Below are 17,694 nucleotides of genomic sequence, written 5' to 3'. Positions count from 1 at the left end.
CAAGTTAATCCCACATCCAGAGATAGAGAGAAACCTACAGGGAAAAGCAGCCGTAATCTCTAACCACAACGCCGTTCAGCAGCTCATCTGGTAAGGAAGGACAAAACTGCCATGCATCAGCATGTGAGTGTCAACTGTTATGCGGTCTCGTTTGTCGCTGTGATGCGGTCCGACTGTCATTTGACAGCTGCCTTCCTGTGTCCTCAAACCCTTTGTTGTCAGGGATACCGCTCCATGGAGATGCATTCCCAGAAGCAGGGGCGGGATTTAGGAGCGAGGGGACACTCGGCTTGATGGAGCAACAAGGAAAGAAGCTGGGAAGAGCATATCTTGGGGGTAAGAGTCACCTGTGGAGGTCACCAAATCAACAGAAAGAAGAAGAGTTGGAACATCAGGTGAGCACTGGATATAAATGGCATGGATTCAGTAATTGGCTTTCAGTAAAAGACTTTCGGGGGCCCAAAGCAGAAAATTATACCAGTTGTACTTGTATATTCTATTTCAGTTCTTGTTTAAATGTGTTTTAAAAATGCTTTTTGGGTGCCCTGAATCGCCACTTTTTTTCTTCTAAGGATGGGTTATGACCTGGAGAGATTTGTGGGCCACGTGAACGAGGGCCTCCTGTGCTGCGTGTGTCGCGACGTGTTGCGGCGCCCCCTGCAGGCGCCCTGCGAGCACGCCTTCTGCAGCGCCTGCATCAGTAGCTGGCTGCTCCATCACCACACGTGTCCCGAGGACAGGCAGCCACTGGACGTCGGCAGCCTCAAGCCACTCTACAGGTTGGGGGCAATTCGGTTGATAGGATTCATATTGTGACAAACAGCTCCACCTGTGATCTTACAAGAATGAAGCGGCAAGGCCAAACAGACCGGAAGAACTTGAGCATATGTAGAAGTCCATGCAACTGCTATTTCCCACTCCTGAGATGTATTGGGGCTACTCTGGTCACGTTTTGCTTTGAGTCTTGTGACAACCACTAAAATGGAAACCAGCTGAGAAGTTGCTGGTCTGCTTCCTGAATACGGTCAAGGTGTCCTTGAGCAAGACTCAAGCGACGCAGCACTATGTGGAATTTGCATGTTCTCCTTCTATTTTCTCCAATTTATTTATTTGTTATATGTGCCCTGTGATTGGCTGGCAACTGTGCCAGATCGTACTCTGTCTCTTGCTCAAAGTCACCACTTGTGACGCATGGACAAATTAAATTGAAATAAATTCTGTTAAATTAAATACAAGTAAAATCTATTTTTTGGACGTTTTGCATGTGTTGACAGGTACATGCGCAACGATCTGAACCGTCTGCAGATCCGCTGCATAAACGCGGGTCAAGGCTGCGAGGCGGTGTGCTCGTTGGAGAACCTTCACACACATGAGGAAGAGTGTGACTTTGCTTTCGTATCATGCTCCAACTCAGGTATTAAGACCAACTTTTCACTACAGTAAATCATTCACTATTAATGTATTTCTAAAATGGCATAAATTGATATCCACGTGTAATGCAAATGTAATCTGACACTTGGGGCAATCGGTGTGTGAGTACAGCAGGTGCTCCATTGTTGCCATAGTAGCCATATGACCTCCTAGTGCATCTACTGGGCCTATTCAGGGGGCAGCTGGGGTCAAGTTCCCATCATTCTTTTATGGGTTTTTGTGCACAAACCATGCTCTTGTTCTCTCAACATGACGGCAACACGTTGTTGCTGACAGGAGGCAACTACATTTGTTACATTTGTGGTAGGTATGGCAAGCGTGAGTGCATGCATGCAGTGTGGAATTGTTACATGCTGTAGTTTGCTACTTTTGGCTGCTTGTGATCATTGTGCTTTTTTTTTTTAAACTATTGTAGATACAGAAATTCACATCTACAACTGATGTTACTACAAAGGACAAAACCACAAAACTATAATAAATAAATAATTATAAACAAATAAAAAAACAACAACATTTTGGCAGCACAGCGACACAGAATGGTTAAACCAACAGAATGTCAGTTTTCCAGTTGATTACTTCAATGCTTAGTGGAAAAAGTTTTGAAAGGATTTATCTTGGTCCTGTTTTTTCCATTCTTCATTCTCCAAACCATTTATCCTCACTCAGGTTGCACACTCACATTTTATTCTCTTGCTTTCACCGTTCAGCTCATCTGTGGCAAGCACTATAATGTAGCCGCCAAAAAACAGTCCAACGGAAAATCAAATATATTTAATTAAACAAGAGATATCTAACATAACAAATAACTACCAACATGTCTAAATAATTAATTTATAAGTTTGCTTCATTTTGTTCTCGGTGTGTTTGACAAGCCTACTAGTAGGGGGCCTCCTGGTGGAGATTTCCAAATTGATATGGATCAATATCTGCTGTCCCTCGGCGTCCCCTACTAGCCACATGATATGGCCAGCCACCCCCAAAATTATTTTGCATTGCTCGGTGCAAATTTCGTATGTGAAAATAAACACTTCCCATGCATTGTAGGGTGTCCCACTCAAGTCGAGCGACGCGGTTTGGAGGCTCACCTGTCAGAATGTAACTTCTGCAGCCGAGAATGTCCCAACGGCTGCGGCCACACTCTTCTCTCGACCGAGCAGTCACAGCACAACTGTGTGGCAGAGCTGCGCTCCGAAGTGGAAATGCTCCGGTATGTAGTCACGAGTGGACCAGGACTAGCACCTGTCACCAAGTTGACATTTAAATGTGCACCATGAAGGGCTGAGATGCTGTGCAAGGTGGAGGAGGTGAGACGGAAGATGGAGTCTCGGTTGGACTCGCAGAGGAGACACATGGTGCAGAAGGAATCGCAACTGAAAAATGAAGTCGAGGAGGTGAAGGTATTATGACCACAAATAACAACTTGAGCTTCAAGTTCTACTGTACTTCTACTTTTTGGGGGCTTTTCCCCAATAGGAAATAATGGAATTTTAATGAATTATTTCAACTGTCTTCATCATAAAAACAAAAACATAAGAAGTTGCTGTAAAGTGAAAATAAATGTCTTCTGAATTTGACACACCGCAGTGCAGTGTTGTTAACAAACTTGAAAATATATTCAAGTTCTCCGGATTTTCGCGGAGCTTTTCCAACCTGACCAGGCGTTTTAAAGTCACAAGTTTGAATGTGATTTGTTAATTCTGTACACAGCTCCATCCCCAGATGAGGGTGTGCAGACTTGTGCAACCAAATGATCTCAGGTTTTTATATTTACGACCCCTCTTGAAAGTATTGGGGAAAAAAAATCTATTGCGTTGTACTGGTTTTGGCTCAGATTAATGATGGAAAAAGTTTTGAAATGATTTTTGTTGGTCTTATTTTTGTATATCACAAAAATGTCGCATTTGAAGAGGGGTGAGAAGGTTTCATCCACTGTGCATCAATAGTTGCAGCTTTGATTTCGGATATTTTCTCTAAAACTATAAATTATATATAAAAATCTATTTTTTACATTTTTTTTATTGATTGATCAAGTATCAGTCAAATGCATACAGGAATTTAATTTATACATGGGTTAATTATATTTACAAAATTAAAAAAAAATAAAATACAATTTTTTTAACTTTACCTTGTCTACCTATATTTTGGGCCATTTGTCAATTTTAAAAGTACAATGTGGCCCAATTCCCAGTTGCACAAATATTAGGCCCTGCAATTTAGGGCAGCTATCTATAAATGATAATGTATTTATAAACTAAAATGCGAACTGAAATTTTCTCTCGTCTCTCCTGCGGCAGGACCAGTTGTCCCGCGTGATCTGTGACGTGCGTGCCCTGCTTGGAGCAGAACGTCTCAGGCGACAGGAGTTAGCAGAGATGGAGCTGGAGAAGAGAGAACTGCTACAGCTCCTCAGAGATCTGAACCCCGCCAGGAATCAGCAGGCAGAGGATCAGCTGGGCCGAGACCAGCTTCAGGAAGAGCACCAGACACCCGGATGGGAACCTCCCTACGAGCCGCTGAGGCACCAGCGAAGGGGGGCTTCTTTAAATCTATCCAATCTATCGCTTCACTCGTCTCAGGCTTTAAATGGACCCGGTTGTCCTTCTTCACCTGAGCCAGGTGAAGGTGCGCGTAAGAGCGGAACCCGGAGTCTGACGCTGGACTGCATCAAGAAGAAGAGTCGTGAGGTTACGGTTATCTGAGTAGACTGGATCGAAGACTAGCCAAATAAGGATTGATATTTTTTTATTTATTTATTTTTTTTAGAGCCAATTCGAAGAAAAAGCAGGAAGTGGTCTTCTTAATTTTAGAAGCAATGCTGAAAATATAATGCGTTTTAAAGTACTAATTTGTGTTTAAATTCATTTAAGTGAAATCATTTGACTGTAGATTTTACCTTGAACAAACCGACTGATTTTGTGGCCTGGGTTTTCACTTGATTAGAGTCATCGAAATAAATAAATAAATAATTTAATCTGTCTGCGCATCTGTACACAAAGTGAGTAAAGTGATATGCAAAGTTCATATTTGGGAACTTGAGCCAAGATGGACGCCACGTCTTACTGCAATGCCATTTCTGACAGCCTATACGACAACTTTTATTATTATTTTTTAGCTTCCCAAGATGCTTCACTGTAGAACTAAATGATGTGAAAATACAAACAGAATCTTACCAGTACTATGAATTTTATTCTCTGGTTACAACTCAGTAACAAAACAACACAAAGATCTCCACAGACACCATTCCATGGAGATAGCATAAAACAAACTGATTGGTCCGTTTGGAGCCGTGGCAGGCTTTCAGTCAATGCCCAGGTGAGTTTACCTGGTGAAGGAGCGGACGTGTCGGCCCCTGCCGCCTCCGCTTCCTCCCCCGCCACTAAACTTGCTCACCTGGGAGCCCCTCCCTCCTCCACCAGCTCCACCTCCCACGTTGCCGCCGCCGCCGCCTCCTCCACCGCTCAGCCACGAAAGCCCGGTGCCACCTCGGCCGCGTGGAGCACGATCACGTGGAGCCAGGCGATACGCATCTGGAAATGTTTAGAAATGAACGCAACTTACAGTTGATACGGTTGTGTGTGTCATTTCTTACTTGCAGGAAGTTGTCGCGAGGGCAGAGGTCCTCGTGTGAAGTTGCTTTGGCCTCCGCGAGGGTCACTGTAGGTTCCTCTGTGAGTGACGGTGGGTACTTGCGCGCTCCATGATGAACCTCGACCTCCCTCTCTGCGAGGGTAGTTACCTGTGGAACCACGAGGTTTTTATTACCCTCTGTTGGACAACTTCGGATACGACTGAATAGTCTCTGCAGGACATGACGCCTGTTTTTTTAAGTTGGAAAAGCAGTGATTTAACCACACATTGGAAACATTGCAAACATTTTGCTGAAGTTGCCTTTCCGCACTCATTTAGTGTATATCTTTTAATCTGTTACTTTAAATGAATATATTTTTATTCTATTAATTCATTTGATATACGATATATTCTATGTATATTATATTATTACAAGGATCCTGAAATCTAGTATTCCAGAGCATGGAGCATCTGGTTGCTTCTTACCAGAGAGTAGTACACTTTTAGGCTGTGGTGGAGTGAAAAAGCGAGTCTGATTGTGGAAGGTGGCCCTGCCTCTGTTGCCAGTGAAGAGTCCTCTGGTGGGGAGTTTGGGAGAACTTTTCAGAGGCCGCTTGGGAGGCAAAAGTCCAATTGGCGTGGTAATGTCTTTAAACTCAGCTGCCACAAAGTCATCCACGTGCATGCTGGGAGGACGGGAAGTGTTCTGTTTGCGCTGGCGGAAGATGTCGTGGGGTCGGCAAAAGTTCTGTCCTAAGCCCCCTCGACCTCCTCGCCCGCGCGGCGCCGCCATGATGTGCGCTCTTTTCGCAGGTTCCACGTAATCGGATTTACCACTGCAAACATTCAATAAATGGCATTTAAGTTTGTGGAATTTTCTCAGGCCGGACATGATTAGAATATGTGATACCTGGATGTAATGAAGGTCTCGTGCTTGTGCCTCCCCAATCGGAAACCTTTTTGAGCCTTGGCGTGGCCTGGCGAGGAGGGCTCGGATAGGAAGGAGCGTTCCAGCTCTGCTTTCAGGTCCAGTTCTGGACAACATTCCTGAGCCAAACCCACCAAATCCACCTTTACCTAAGACAAGCATGCACACAATCATTTTAATTCTCATGTAGGATGACAGAGCCACATTGCCACATCTACTTCTGCATTCAAAACTGGAATCCTCACCATGTCAAGTTCGGTCTCTATATCATCCGTTTGGAAAGGAGAGAACCAAAGAGCCTTAAGTTGCTCATCAAGTGCTTCGGAAAGAATAAAAACAGTCCTAGAGATTTAAAAAAATAAATAAAAGGAGAGAAAGGTTTTATGGGAAGTTGAAGTGGATTGTTCCTTTTTTGTGTATTATCAGCAGCCGTACCTGTGATTAAACTGAGTTGCGAGAGTCTCAGGCGCTGGCAGAGTGGGCTCGTTATCAACTGTAGAAGACTCATCTGCAGCAGCCTCCAGCGTTTGCCTCAGGACGGTCACGCTCTCGAACAGGGTCTCCAGTGAATCATCATCCTTACAAAGTTTCTGCCAGGAAAACGGCAAATACACACGCCTCAATATTGGTTTTGTGAGAATCAATCCAATTACGACAGCTGCATTATTTCTACCTTGATTTGTTTCTCGAAAGTCAGAAGAGGATGCGAGTCTGACTTTTCCCACTGCAGGAGAGCCTTCATCTCGGATCCGCTCAGCAACCGAGGAGGAGGAACAAAGGAAGATTCCTCAACGGATGCCTGGCCTTCCTCATGACACTACAATAATATACACACACACTTCATCAAAATGACCCCTGATAAGAAGATAGTTAAAAACATATTGACATTCAGCTGTTGGGCAACACGTTTGAGGTTTATCCACAAATTTGACCTTTCTGTGGGGAGTGTATATGAAACGTGAGCAAAAGTTACCACTGGTTCTGTGTTGAAAATCTGTCGGAGGAAGTCCAACAAAGCTGAGAGCAGGTCTGCAGAGTCCTTGTTGAAGGGAAACACTAATCTCTTCAGAAGTGAGAATAAAGCGGTGCTGTGTTTCTTCAGAGCTCTAAAAAATGGTACCAAATTCGACAGAGGTTTAGAGAACAGCCAGTCGAGCTAGTAAGGAAACAGGTTTCAAAGTTGACTTTTTGGGGGAGCGGGGGGAGAAAACAGTGATGGTATTTACACTTTGAGATGGTAAAGTCCATAGTCGTGCTCTGTGAGGAATGTTAGAGTCCTGATACAGGTAAGAAGAAGAGGTGCACTGCTGTCCCTATTTGCCAAAACCTCCATCAAGGAGTTGCAAATGGATGACAGCATCTCTCGGCCTGGGAGAGCATTGGCCAGCTGCTCCACCTCTGACACGCAGCTTTCACCCCCTTGAGAAATCACCAGAGAAATGTCCTAGAAAAGAAGACATGACATCTTAGATTCTTTTCCTTGTAAATATAGTATCGAGACCATGTTCATTACAATCTTTTGACTTTGCTCACCTGGTCACACAGTGACTGTAATATTGTTCCCATTAGTTCGCTGCATTGCTGTTGTTGTAACGAGTGGTTGGTGGGAGGGACAAGGAGAGGCAGCAGCAAGGGGAAGAGATCTGCCAGTTGTTCATCCCCAGACACCGACCCAGAGAGGAGGTGTAGCGTGGCACATTTACAAGCTCTCTGTGACGCCAGTGCGTCAGTCAAAGAAAGCAGCCGCAAGACTTGAGCCCAGCATGGCCCTTTCCCCTCCACCCTGCAGGAGGAATATTTTGCTCTCAGTCACTTAACGCAGTCATTAAACGTACATTGATGTCCTTCACTCACGGCTGTAACTCCTCCAACAGCAGCTCCAGTAAAGTCTTCATGATGAATGTTGCGGTGGGGGAAGACAAGTCAGCCAGCTGAAGACACACTCGCCTGAGAATGGCCAAAAGCGGAGGGCAGCTGGTGGCGCACACACAACGCAAAGCCTCAGAGAACACTTTCCACTGCGCCCGTATGTGCATGCTCCACAGTTTCCTCGTGTTTAAGGCCACTGCCACGTCTTGTACCGACAACACCTGAGCAAACGACAACTTAGCCATGTTAAAAAAAAAAAAGAGAGGAAAACGAACAAAGAAGCAGAATTGATTGTGATGATCAGAAGTACCTGAGTGCTCTGCATTGGAAGGGGCAGCGGCAAGAGCTCAGACAACAGTGTAAGACCGGAAAACAGACCTTCAGGAGCCTTCAGTAATGAGACTAAAACTTCCTTTAGCATCAATGACCATGTGTTACTGGCCAGAGTCTCCTCAGTATGCGTCACCTGTAAGAAATACACAGCTGAGTCACATCATCGCTTATTAAAGGACGTTTCCTCAAAACCTCACACACCTCTTCATTGACACCTTGCGTAAAAGTAAGGAGCACGTCAACAATAAGCGCCTGCACTCTGGTTTCCTCCCCATCCAGTCGTCCCGATGCAGGGATGGAACAAACTATCATGTGGAGCATGACCAACACATTGGCAACGCGAGTGTCTCTGAACTGGAACGCGCCTCCGCGGAGCAGTTCCGTCAGCATGGTGCGCAGCAAGCGCAGCGTGCTGATGCAAACGTGGAGGATCATGCAGCGTTGCGGCGTGGGGCCCATGTTGCCGTGCAAGCGCCACGGCTGAAGCAGCACGCCGCACAGCTTCTGCAGGACGCGCACGCACGTATCAAGACCCTCGCCGGAGAACAGCTGAACACAGGCAAGACTCCACTTTAGGTCCCTTTGCTGACCTGGAGAAGCATGGTGGAAAAAGTGAGAAATCCATAAGGGGTGTTTTTTTTTGTTGCAGAAAACTTCAATATTTTCTCTTATAGTGGTGAGGGACTTTTATTCGGTCAAATGCAGAGCGCCATTTTTGTTTTTTTTAGTTACACTTACCAAGCATTATCAACTTGTCAGTCATGAGTACAAAAATATATTCTATTTACCTCCAACAGGAGGCAGAGGGCAGGCAATGTGGCAGATCACCCTGAGAGCAGTGACCAATCCGGTTCCCTCTGGAGTCAAGACATTTTCCACATTCTGCAAACATGAGACAGTACACATAAAAATGATATACAGCACTGTTACTTTTATACGCCGACGATTTTAACACGCTATGGTGCAGGCATATGTTTGAGCAGTCCAGACATGTCGGCAGTATCCTGCATACCAACAGGACATATAGTACAACGCAAGACTGAGATGAGATCATTTCGTTAAATATGTGCCTAGGACAACACTTGGTTCATGTTTAGTCTAGTAAATTATAAAATGTAATTGTTTTGCTAGATTATAGTGTCGTCTTGAATTTGAAAGAGGATTTCTATACCTGTTTGACATAGTCCAGAAGCGGTGAGATGCTGCCAATCTCAAAACGCAGCTTTTCCAAAGGCTCCAGCCATTTGCTGAGCTCTGAAGAACAACAATTGGCATAGTCATGGTGAAGATGCATGACAACAATTAAATATATCCTCAAATATGAAGCAATGCGAATTTCGCATTTGTCATAATCACCCTGGAGCTTGGCATTGGTGTCATCAGTCTTGGCTACAGAGAGCAATAGAGCAGCATACTGTTCCATCATGCGTAGTTCATTTGAGCTTTGCACCACTAGTAAGACGAGCATACACGCGTAGTTGTATGTCACCGCTTTGCGAGTCTTTGCCTCACTATATATATAAAAAAAAAAAAAATTAAAAGTCAAGATTTTTTTTTTTTTATAAACAGACAGGATTAAAAACTAGGGTTGGGTGATGTGGAACAAGAAGAAGAGGATCTCACCCTTGTCCTTCTTTGCTGTAGTGCTGCAACAGCGTGACGAGGCAGGACAAGTTGTTGTCCAAACTCAAAACGTGTGCCACAGCACTGCGGCCAGTCACAGTAAAAGTCATCAGATAGAGTGAATGGAGCATGGCCAGGACCTCCGGATTGTCACCTTCATCCAAGATCACCCCTCCGTCTCCTCCTGAGGTCACATGGCTCATGAGCTCCGAGACCCCCTGGAGAGCATGCAGGGCCTGCATGAGCCACACGCCGAAACCTTCTTCTCCAAAGCCGGGCCCGGTGAGGGCTCCCTCTCCTCCCGTGAAGGCCGTCTCCTCCCCGTCGTTCTCGGCAACGGATGCGAGAAGGCGCAGGAGTAAGTTGGTGGGAGTGGGTTGGGCGAGAAGGAAGAGCAGACCCGACTGCGTGAGCGACAGGAAGCGAAGGAGCTCTCTCACGGCTTGCGTGATGCCCAGGTGTCCTGCCGCTGCTGCTGCAGAAAGCACCACTGATGTGCTTTCCAGGAAATGGCATGCATGCAAGTACCTGGAGAGGATGATTGATATCAACCACGGTGGCACAACTGAATTTGAAAATGCAGTTGGGACCCAAAATGCATAGACGGTACCTATAAAGTGTTGGGTATGGATCATCTCTCTCATGTGGTCCCGTTATTCTTACGGAAGTTGGAAATGCTTTCCCTGGTGGCTGCACCATGCAGTGAGGGGCGGTCTCAAGCAACTGATACAACTCCTCCAAAGCACCAACCAACCGATCGAGCTCTGCTTCACTCACAGCGGAGGAACTCAAGGCTGTATCCTCCTCCATGGGGGTGTCAACCTCCTCCATCTCCTCCTGAAAAGTAACCGTCGACACCTTTGGTCAATAAAGCCATCAATTTCAACCCATAAAGATTTATGTTGACACAGCCTCCAAAGTTCCTTGCAAGTTTATGAGCTTGGGCCTTAAAATAGTCATGAAAAATGTTCTATGATGTCCCAATTAGAATATTGGTAAATGAACAGCTCAATGACTTTAGCTGATTCAATTATTTTTGAATATATTCTCTATTGTTTAACTTCAACTATTTTAAAATGCAAACAAAAACAACGCCGAATGAAATGAATAGTTAATTAAAATGATCTACGTGAGTGTATGTGATTTAGCATGTACCTGCTGCGGCTCACTCCACGCTGCTGCCGTACGCCGGAGGTCAAGTAGTACCTCAAACATGTGGCTCTTCTGAAGAATGGCATTGCCAGCAGTTATGACCCTCACCGTTTCATCACGTAGGAACAGCTGCACTAAACGCTGTAAAGGAAGTTGGGAAACATAAAACACTTGTTTCTGAAAATTGACATATTTAAAAAGATGGGAAAAAAATACAATCCTCTTTAATCCTGCTCTTTACGCCAACAGAACGCGGCAGCTGTAGGTTCATTTTATGATGTATATCTTTAGGAATGATTATTGACGTGTATTGTGAGATGATAAGGTTAATTATTTGTAAAAAATGGAATTTGTTTTCTGTAAAAAGATATTTTACTTATTGCGGGGGTTTACTGCACACTTTAATGACTTGGCCGGACCGTTTATTGATGGCATTCAGTCATGAGAACAGTATTAAGTATTATAAGACTAACGTAAGCAATGGAAAAAACATATTAAAAAAAATTGGATTTTTGTGAAGGAAAAAGCTGAGATTTTATCTGAAGTTCATATCAACAAGCTCACGTTTCAAGATTTCATTAGAAAGAAAAAAAAACCTGATCCAAACCTGATAGCCACTCTTTTCTGACACGCCAGCGTCGAGGAAAGCCTCCACCCCAACAGGAGAACTAATGAGAGCATCAAGTGCCCTGAGAAGACTCAGTTTCAATGTGGAGGAGACATGGTCCCTATGGAGGAGATCCAACAGCACGTCCAGAGCTCCGTCTTGCAGCAGCGCTTTCAAGCCCTGTGGACACTCGGCTAGGTATGACGCTAGCTTGGCACCTGCTTTCAGTTGTCTGAGGTTCAGAGCAATTGGTTGTGTGAGGGCAATCTCCATACTTAATGCTTGGAGAGCCCATTGGGCTAAAAGACTGACATGTTCCTCCCTGGCCACATGCTCGCCCTGTTTAATGAGGCAAGCTAAGCCCTTGGCGAGAAGTCCTGACGCTTCTTCCAGGGCAGTGACCCAGCGGACATCTCTGTCTTCCCCAATGCTTCCTAGCAGTTCTTTCAGCTGCGTAAAAGGGTCAGTGTCTTCTCCACCAGCTACTTCCTCAGCACTGCTGGAGTCCTTGGGCTCCTCCACGCGGGGCTTCTCAAGATGGGTGTCAAAGAGTGATTTGTACGGAGGGGTGAAGTAGACCAGTGGTCGCAGTTCTCGTTCATAGGGGTCAAACTGGACTGGTGGAACAGATGCGAGGTCCTCAGGTGTGTAGTCCATGTCAAAGGAGGGCAGCTTAAAGGTGCCGTTATCCAGGTCATCCTCATCACTGGAAATCTGCTCATAGCCGTCATCACCTAAACAAAAGAAAAGAAAAAACAGGAGATTCATTGGACAATTAATCTATGGCACTGTAAATGTATGTACTGCAATATACTGAGATCCAAAAAGAGAGCGAGAGCAAGGAAGCCAGTGACTAATGTAGCCTTCTTTTCTTGTTCAAGAATACATAGGCTGTGTTCTGAATCATTCACTCAGTGCCAACTTCCTAATTACGAGAGAAGGATTTTTTTTTTTTACAGTGGACTACACAATGCACTCATCAGTCAAATGAAAAATCATTGCGCAAGTAAATACAAAGTGCCAAAATGGGAAACGTGTGAAAAGTTCCGAGTTGACACTGAACATGGCGGTATGATGCAGTGTTGGCCGGAGGAGATGTCATGGATAGAGAGTGATTCTGAACACAGCCATAGACAGACCTGATGACAGCTTCACTGCCAAACATGCAGGCTCAGTTGAACATGCAGGACACGATGACAGCATTAGAGGGATTCACAATTACTTTCAAGTGTATGATTGCTGATCATAAACCTGGTTAGTTGAGGGTGTTGATGGAGGCAGCATGCCACAGCAAATCCGTCTTTTTGACTCAATCCCAAATGGACCCAGTTCACGTAAGCCTCAAAAGTCAGACGAGCTTGTGAACGCTATTTCAAACGGGTTTTACATTTGGCGTCCATTTGAGATTGGCGACTTCTTCCACCAAACAACTCCCCTACCTTCCTCCATCTCCTCGTCCTCACCCTCATCATCCTCTTCTTCCTCATCCTCTGGCACGCTCCCCTCCGTCCGCACGTCTTCTTCCTCCTCTTGCTCCTCCTCTTCATCCTCACCCTCCTCTTGCTCGGCGTCGGAGTATGCTTCGTCGGCAGCCAGCGACCTTTCAGGCGACACAGCCTCCAGGTAGTCCTCGCGGCCCTCACGTGGCTCGTCTTTGACCATGCCCACTGTTGATGTCACGGTCAAGATGACATTTAGCAAAACAAAAGGACATCGAATATCTAAGGACGCTGCTGGTAAATTTATAACGAATAACTGATCATCACAGGGGTTATGTTCCAGACCACCCATAATGGGTGAACATCTGCGATATTGTGCAGAGTTGCACTAAATGCGGGTACTAAAGAAGTACAGCAATACCGCTATGTCAAAAATGAAAAAAAAATAAATAAATAAATTGCACATAGTTTCCGGGCAGTTCAACAGATAGCAAACATTTCTGCACCTAGTGAGTAGAATACTGCAAACATAATATGAAATGCCAGAGATGGGCTAACAAAAATCTGCATCATTAATGCCTGAGCGTGAGCGGAGGCTGACATCAGCTCCTGTGTACACATTGATGATTGGGGCTTAGCAAATATACCTTAAAAACCCTTCAAAAACAGACTGCTTATAAAAATTAAAAAAAATCTTCAAACGACGAACCAAAATAAAACATGGGGACTACTAAACCACGTACCAACATAATAGAAGAGGCAAAGTAAGTCATGTTACTCACTGCTCGGTCCTGGAACTTGGACTTGCTCCTCATCGTCATCATCAGGGGGTGGAGGCCCAGGTGGAGTGCGAGGCCCACGGGGTGCTGGTCTGGGTGGGCTGCCATTGTATTGATCATCTTTTTCCCACTCTACACGACAGTAAAACATTAAGCATCACTATAAGGGATAATCTACTCGAATAATGTTAACTGGATTTTTTTTTTTTTATGTTGCCCACCTTGTTTAACAAGTCTTTTAGGCCCGCATGGGTGTTGAGGAGGTGGGGGAGGTGGCGGCGGGGGGGAGCCTTGCTCGCGACCATGTGAACGCTCCGCTGTCCCGTACACAGCCAAGGTCAGGCTAGTGTACCAGCCACGCAGCACCAGGCCGTCTGTGTTAATCTTCAAACATACATACACACACGTACAAACAGCATATTTAACAGCTTGGATTTGACTTTTTTGAAGACACAAAACCTTCAGATGTCTGCTAGAAAGCTGAAGAAAAAAATGTGTCTTTTAATTATACAATTAACTTTGTGCAATTGAATAACAAGATCATATGCTACGCACAAAATATGATTTGGTTAAATGTGAAAAATCAGTTTTTTTTTTAACTCGAGTGTGTTCAGGTTCTATTTTGGCTCACCTTTCCACTAGGTCTGAAGACAATCGACTTGTTCTCGTCATATTCAAGGCTGAGGACAGAAAGCGAGACAGAACGAATTCAATCATTTGTCCATACACTATTATGTGGTACGAGACTGCATTGGCTCGTATCGAACTATTCAGCTTGTTGAATTATAAATACAAGACGTATTGCAAAAAGGTGGCGACCAAACTAATATTCGTCTTTGATGTCAAACTATCATCTTGTGGGTTGCAAATGGCCCCTAAACCGCAAGTTTGAGACCCTTACAATCACGCGTTGTGCATGCATGTGTACACTTCGTTGGTTCTGCGGCTTCTTCTTCGCTTTGAGTCAGCAGAAGAGCACTCGTTGAATCGGCTGACAAGAACAGTTTGTGTGTGCTGAAAGCGCACTTTTGTGCTCAAAATTTCCTCTTACATGCCTGTAATTTTCGGAGCTTGGGATCTTCCTGATTTTTTTTCTATGACGTGATTGAATGAACTTATTTTCTATTTATAGTGATCACCTGTCCAACGCGATACATATCGAGAGTGATTTATCACCCAGCCCTGGTAGTAAAAACTCCTCATAAAAAACACCAAGAGAAAAAAAAAAAAACTACAACAAAAACTGTGTTTAGTGCATCACCATATGCGCAGAAAATTATAGGGTGTTTATCACAATACACCAAAAGGAAACACTACAAAACATTGGAGCATTTAAAATACTCTTTTCACAACAGCTGGAAAAGTTAAACAACTGAGTGGTGGCACATCCACACTTTGCGCTACTTAAATTGAGATTCATTCAATCTCTGGTGCGACTCCATTGATAGCCCTTTTTATTATGGAAATAACAACAGAAATCATTTACTGTTCATCCTGGGACCACTAATGAGTGATGCGTCTTTCTCAACTACGACAAGGGTGGGGTTGCATTTCTGGTGAGACCAGTTAGCCAAAACAGAAACAAAGAAGGCTGAATATGGGTGGGTACACACTCATGCACACACACACACACCCCACTGTTCTCTGAGAACTGGGTTTGTATGCAACTGTGACTGGTTCTACAGGTCAGACAGACATGTGCATCTTAAAGCACTTTGGGGATCTACCCGGGAAGTACAGACTAGAAAGTGGAGTATCAAAAGGATACAGAAACACAACAAGCTGTGCGTGGGATGGAGGGGAATGTTACTCTCACCTGCCAAGTCTGTTGAAGGTTGGGCTGTTGGGTTTGGGGACATTATTGAAGAATAGCTCCAACTGGAAGGCATGAGGGGATGTCTCTCTAGAAAGTCAAACACACAGTTGATGAAACATAAATATCTCTCAGGTGTCCACAAAACATGACTGGTATCACATCAACACAAGAGAAAGGGACATAAAAAAGAGAGGACATCCATTTGTTAGCCGCCAAGTCAGATGAAGTAGAGCATTTGAAACAATAATTGTAAACAATCCATTGATACAGCCGCAACATAACCTGAGTTTGTACAGCGTAAGTACAGTGGGAAAAAAAAAATCTCCAACCCTCTGTCCAAATGAGACCACAATAAATGATTTAAAAACTTTTTCCATTAATGTGACCTATAACGCATCTGAAAAAAATGTAATCTTTTCAACTTGAAGTAAAAATAAAAAACTCAGATAATGTGGCTGCAAATGTACCCCTAATAATTGTGGTTGGTGTTCAAAAGGTATTGGTCATATTCTTGTTTTGAAACGTGAACACAGTTGAGGGTTGAAGTACATACAATGCCTCCATAAATATTGGCATCCTTGGTCAAGACATGTTCTTGAGCTTCTAATAAATTAGGACCAAAAAAATAAATAAATAGATTAAAAATGAGAAAAATGCAACCTTTTATTAAAATGTATTTATTCAGTGGGAATATAATTCTACAATATTATTAGCACTAATACTTTTTGCAACGCCCTTTTGCACGAGTACAGTACAGCCATACAGTTAGGTCATTGATACCGGGGCATCTCCAACTAAAATATAAAGTGGATATGTGTCGTGATAGGAATAATTCAGCCATGAAATTATTATCTGTGACACACACATTCAGCGATGTCATTTTTATTTAGACATCTGACGTATGAAATAAGGACGGAGGAGATAACATGTAAAGAGATAATCGATGCAAATAAAGAAAAATAGATTTGGTCAATTTATGTTGTTGTTGTTGTTGATGATGGGCTGTTCACAGGTCTTACCCGCATGCTCTACTGTCAGGTAAGTTGCTATGTGCTTTGATTCCGGGAGGAATGACACGGACTTCTGTGATCAGCACCACACAGGGGAAGCGCACCACATCCACATTGGTAAACTGCGTAGGAACCGACAAAGAAACGCGATAGTAAATGTTCACAGGTACATCCAATCATGCAAAACAAACAGGCCACCGCGAACACCTTGGATCGTTCGTAAACAAAGCCAAGGTACGATGGAGAGCACTTTGTACTTATTTGCGAATCCCATATAAAGAGAATTTGTCTACAAAACATATAAAAAAACAGAAATAATACGTGAATCAATCCGATTCAGTATATCTAATTATCATGTTTCCCGTGCGACAATGCTAACATTAGCATGCTAGTCCCGAACTTGCACCTGGCTATGCAAGACTTCCGGACAATAAACAATACACATATTAAATGCATATAACTCTTCGTCTAAAATAGAATGCGCTGTTCCGTTACCTCGGCGCTTTGGTGTTTAAACGTGTCTAGAAATAGAAGCTCAGTTGAAGAATCCCCCGCCATTGCTTTTAGTTACCACTGGCCGCGGGGTCAACTTCCGCTTACTGTGACTACTACTTCCGGAACAACCATCACCTGCGTTTTTTCTTTTTTATTACAACTTTATTGAACAAATCATGCGATAGAATAAAAAAAGAAACACATTTTGCAAAATTACAAACAGAGAACATCACGCTAAGGGGATAAAAATATATACACATTCAAAATATATTAATATGAAAATGTTGAAAATTGAAAATTCAATGTATTAGGCTATTTCCATCTTCAAAAGTTCTCTAATAAAAACATTTGGCTAAGTAGCCATGAATGGTCACCATATATATGACTACAAAAGAAGCATAAATTATTGATTTATTTTTAAAATCGACAAAATAAAAAAAAAATCACCATTTTAAAATAAAATACTAGGCCAATTAATTCTAATTAAAAATAATAATGTTTTTTAAATGATCATGAATTACTATTTTATTAGTAATAGGTGAACTTGAAAAAAATGCATTTTAATTTAATTAGATCATGGCTAATTCAATTATATTGTATAGCACAGCATGTATTAGTATTTTACATTGAAAATACACAGTTTGA

General features: G+C 43.5%; 2 protein-coding genes across 4 annotated transcripts; one reads left to right on the top strand and one right to left on the bottom strand.

The window, feature by feature from the left end:
- Positions 1 to 25: 25 nt before the first annotated feature.
- rnf41l (ring finger protein 41, like) lies at positions 26 to 4,349 on the top strand. 2 transcript variants are annotated; one of them, XM_088307001.1, is made up of 7 exons: positions 26 to 123; positions 223 to 395; positions 573 to 779; positions 1,275 to 1,414; positions 2,476 to 2,638; positions 2,708 to 2,822; positions 3,726 to 4,349. In XM_088307001.1, exons 3-7 carry the CDS (start codon positions 574 to 576, stop codon positions 4,128 to 4,130), a joined length of 1,029 nt encoding a protein of 342 aa, XP_088163127.1. In that variant the 5' UTR covers positions 26 to 123; positions 223 to 395; position 573; the 3' UTR covers positions 4,131 to 4,349. The 2 variants fall into 2 exon arrangements, with proteins under 2 accessions (XP_088163127.1, XP_088163126.1); XM_088307000.1 differs by having other exon boundaries at positions 2,708 to 2,828.
- A 248-nt stretch (positions 4,350 to 4,597) lies between these two features.
- On the bottom strand, positions 4,598 to 17,171 carry virma (vir like m6A methyltransferase associated). Of its 2 annotated transcripts, none has more exons than XM_088306998.1 (27): positions 17,050 to 17,171; positions 16,564 to 16,676; positions 15,545 to 15,631; positions 14,360 to 14,408; positions 13,950 to 14,112; positions 13,732 to 13,860; positions 12,950 to 13,177; positions 11,511 to 12,244; positions 10,907 to 11,044; positions 10,362 to 10,588; positions 9,752 to 10,279; positions 9,485 to 9,639; positions 9,300 to 9,382; positions 8,917 to 9,010; positions 8,330 to 8,718; positions 8,106 to 8,261; positions 7,781 to 8,016; positions 7,460 to 7,709; positions 7,153 to 7,370; positions 6,900 to 7,032; positions 6,600 to 6,743; positions 6,362 to 6,516; positions 6,172 to 6,268; positions 5,909 to 6,075; positions 5,485 to 5,834; positions 5,021 to 5,167; positions 4,598 to 4,958 (listed from the first exon to the last, which is right to left on the bottom strand). In XM_088306998.1, exons 1-27 carry the CDS (start codon positions 17,110 to 17,112, stop codon positions 4,750 to 4,752), a joined length of 5,442 nt encoding a protein of 1,813 aa, XP_088163124.1. In that variant the 5' UTR covers positions 17,113 to 17,171; the 3' UTR covers positions 4,598 to 4,749. The 2 variants fall into 2 exon arrangements, with proteins under 2 accessions (XP_088163124.1, XP_088163125.1); XM_088306999.1 differs by having other exon boundaries at positions 12,974 to 13,177.
- Between the last annotated feature and the right edge of the window lie 523 nt (positions 17,172 to 17,694).

The sequence above is a fragment of the Idiotropiscis lumnitzeri genome, chromosome 10 (assembly GCF_059441095.1).
Source record: "Idiotropiscis lumnitzeri isolate Australia: NSW breed Sydney's pygmy pipehorse chromosome 10, RoL_Ilum_1.0, whole genome shotgun sequence".
NCBI lineage: Eukaryota > Metazoa > Chordata > Actinopteri > Syngnathiformes > Syngnathidae > Idiotropiscis > Idiotropiscis lumnitzeri.
The sequence above is the reverse complement of the archived record's forward strand: the minus strand, read 5'-3'. Positions and strand labels throughout refer to the sequence as shown.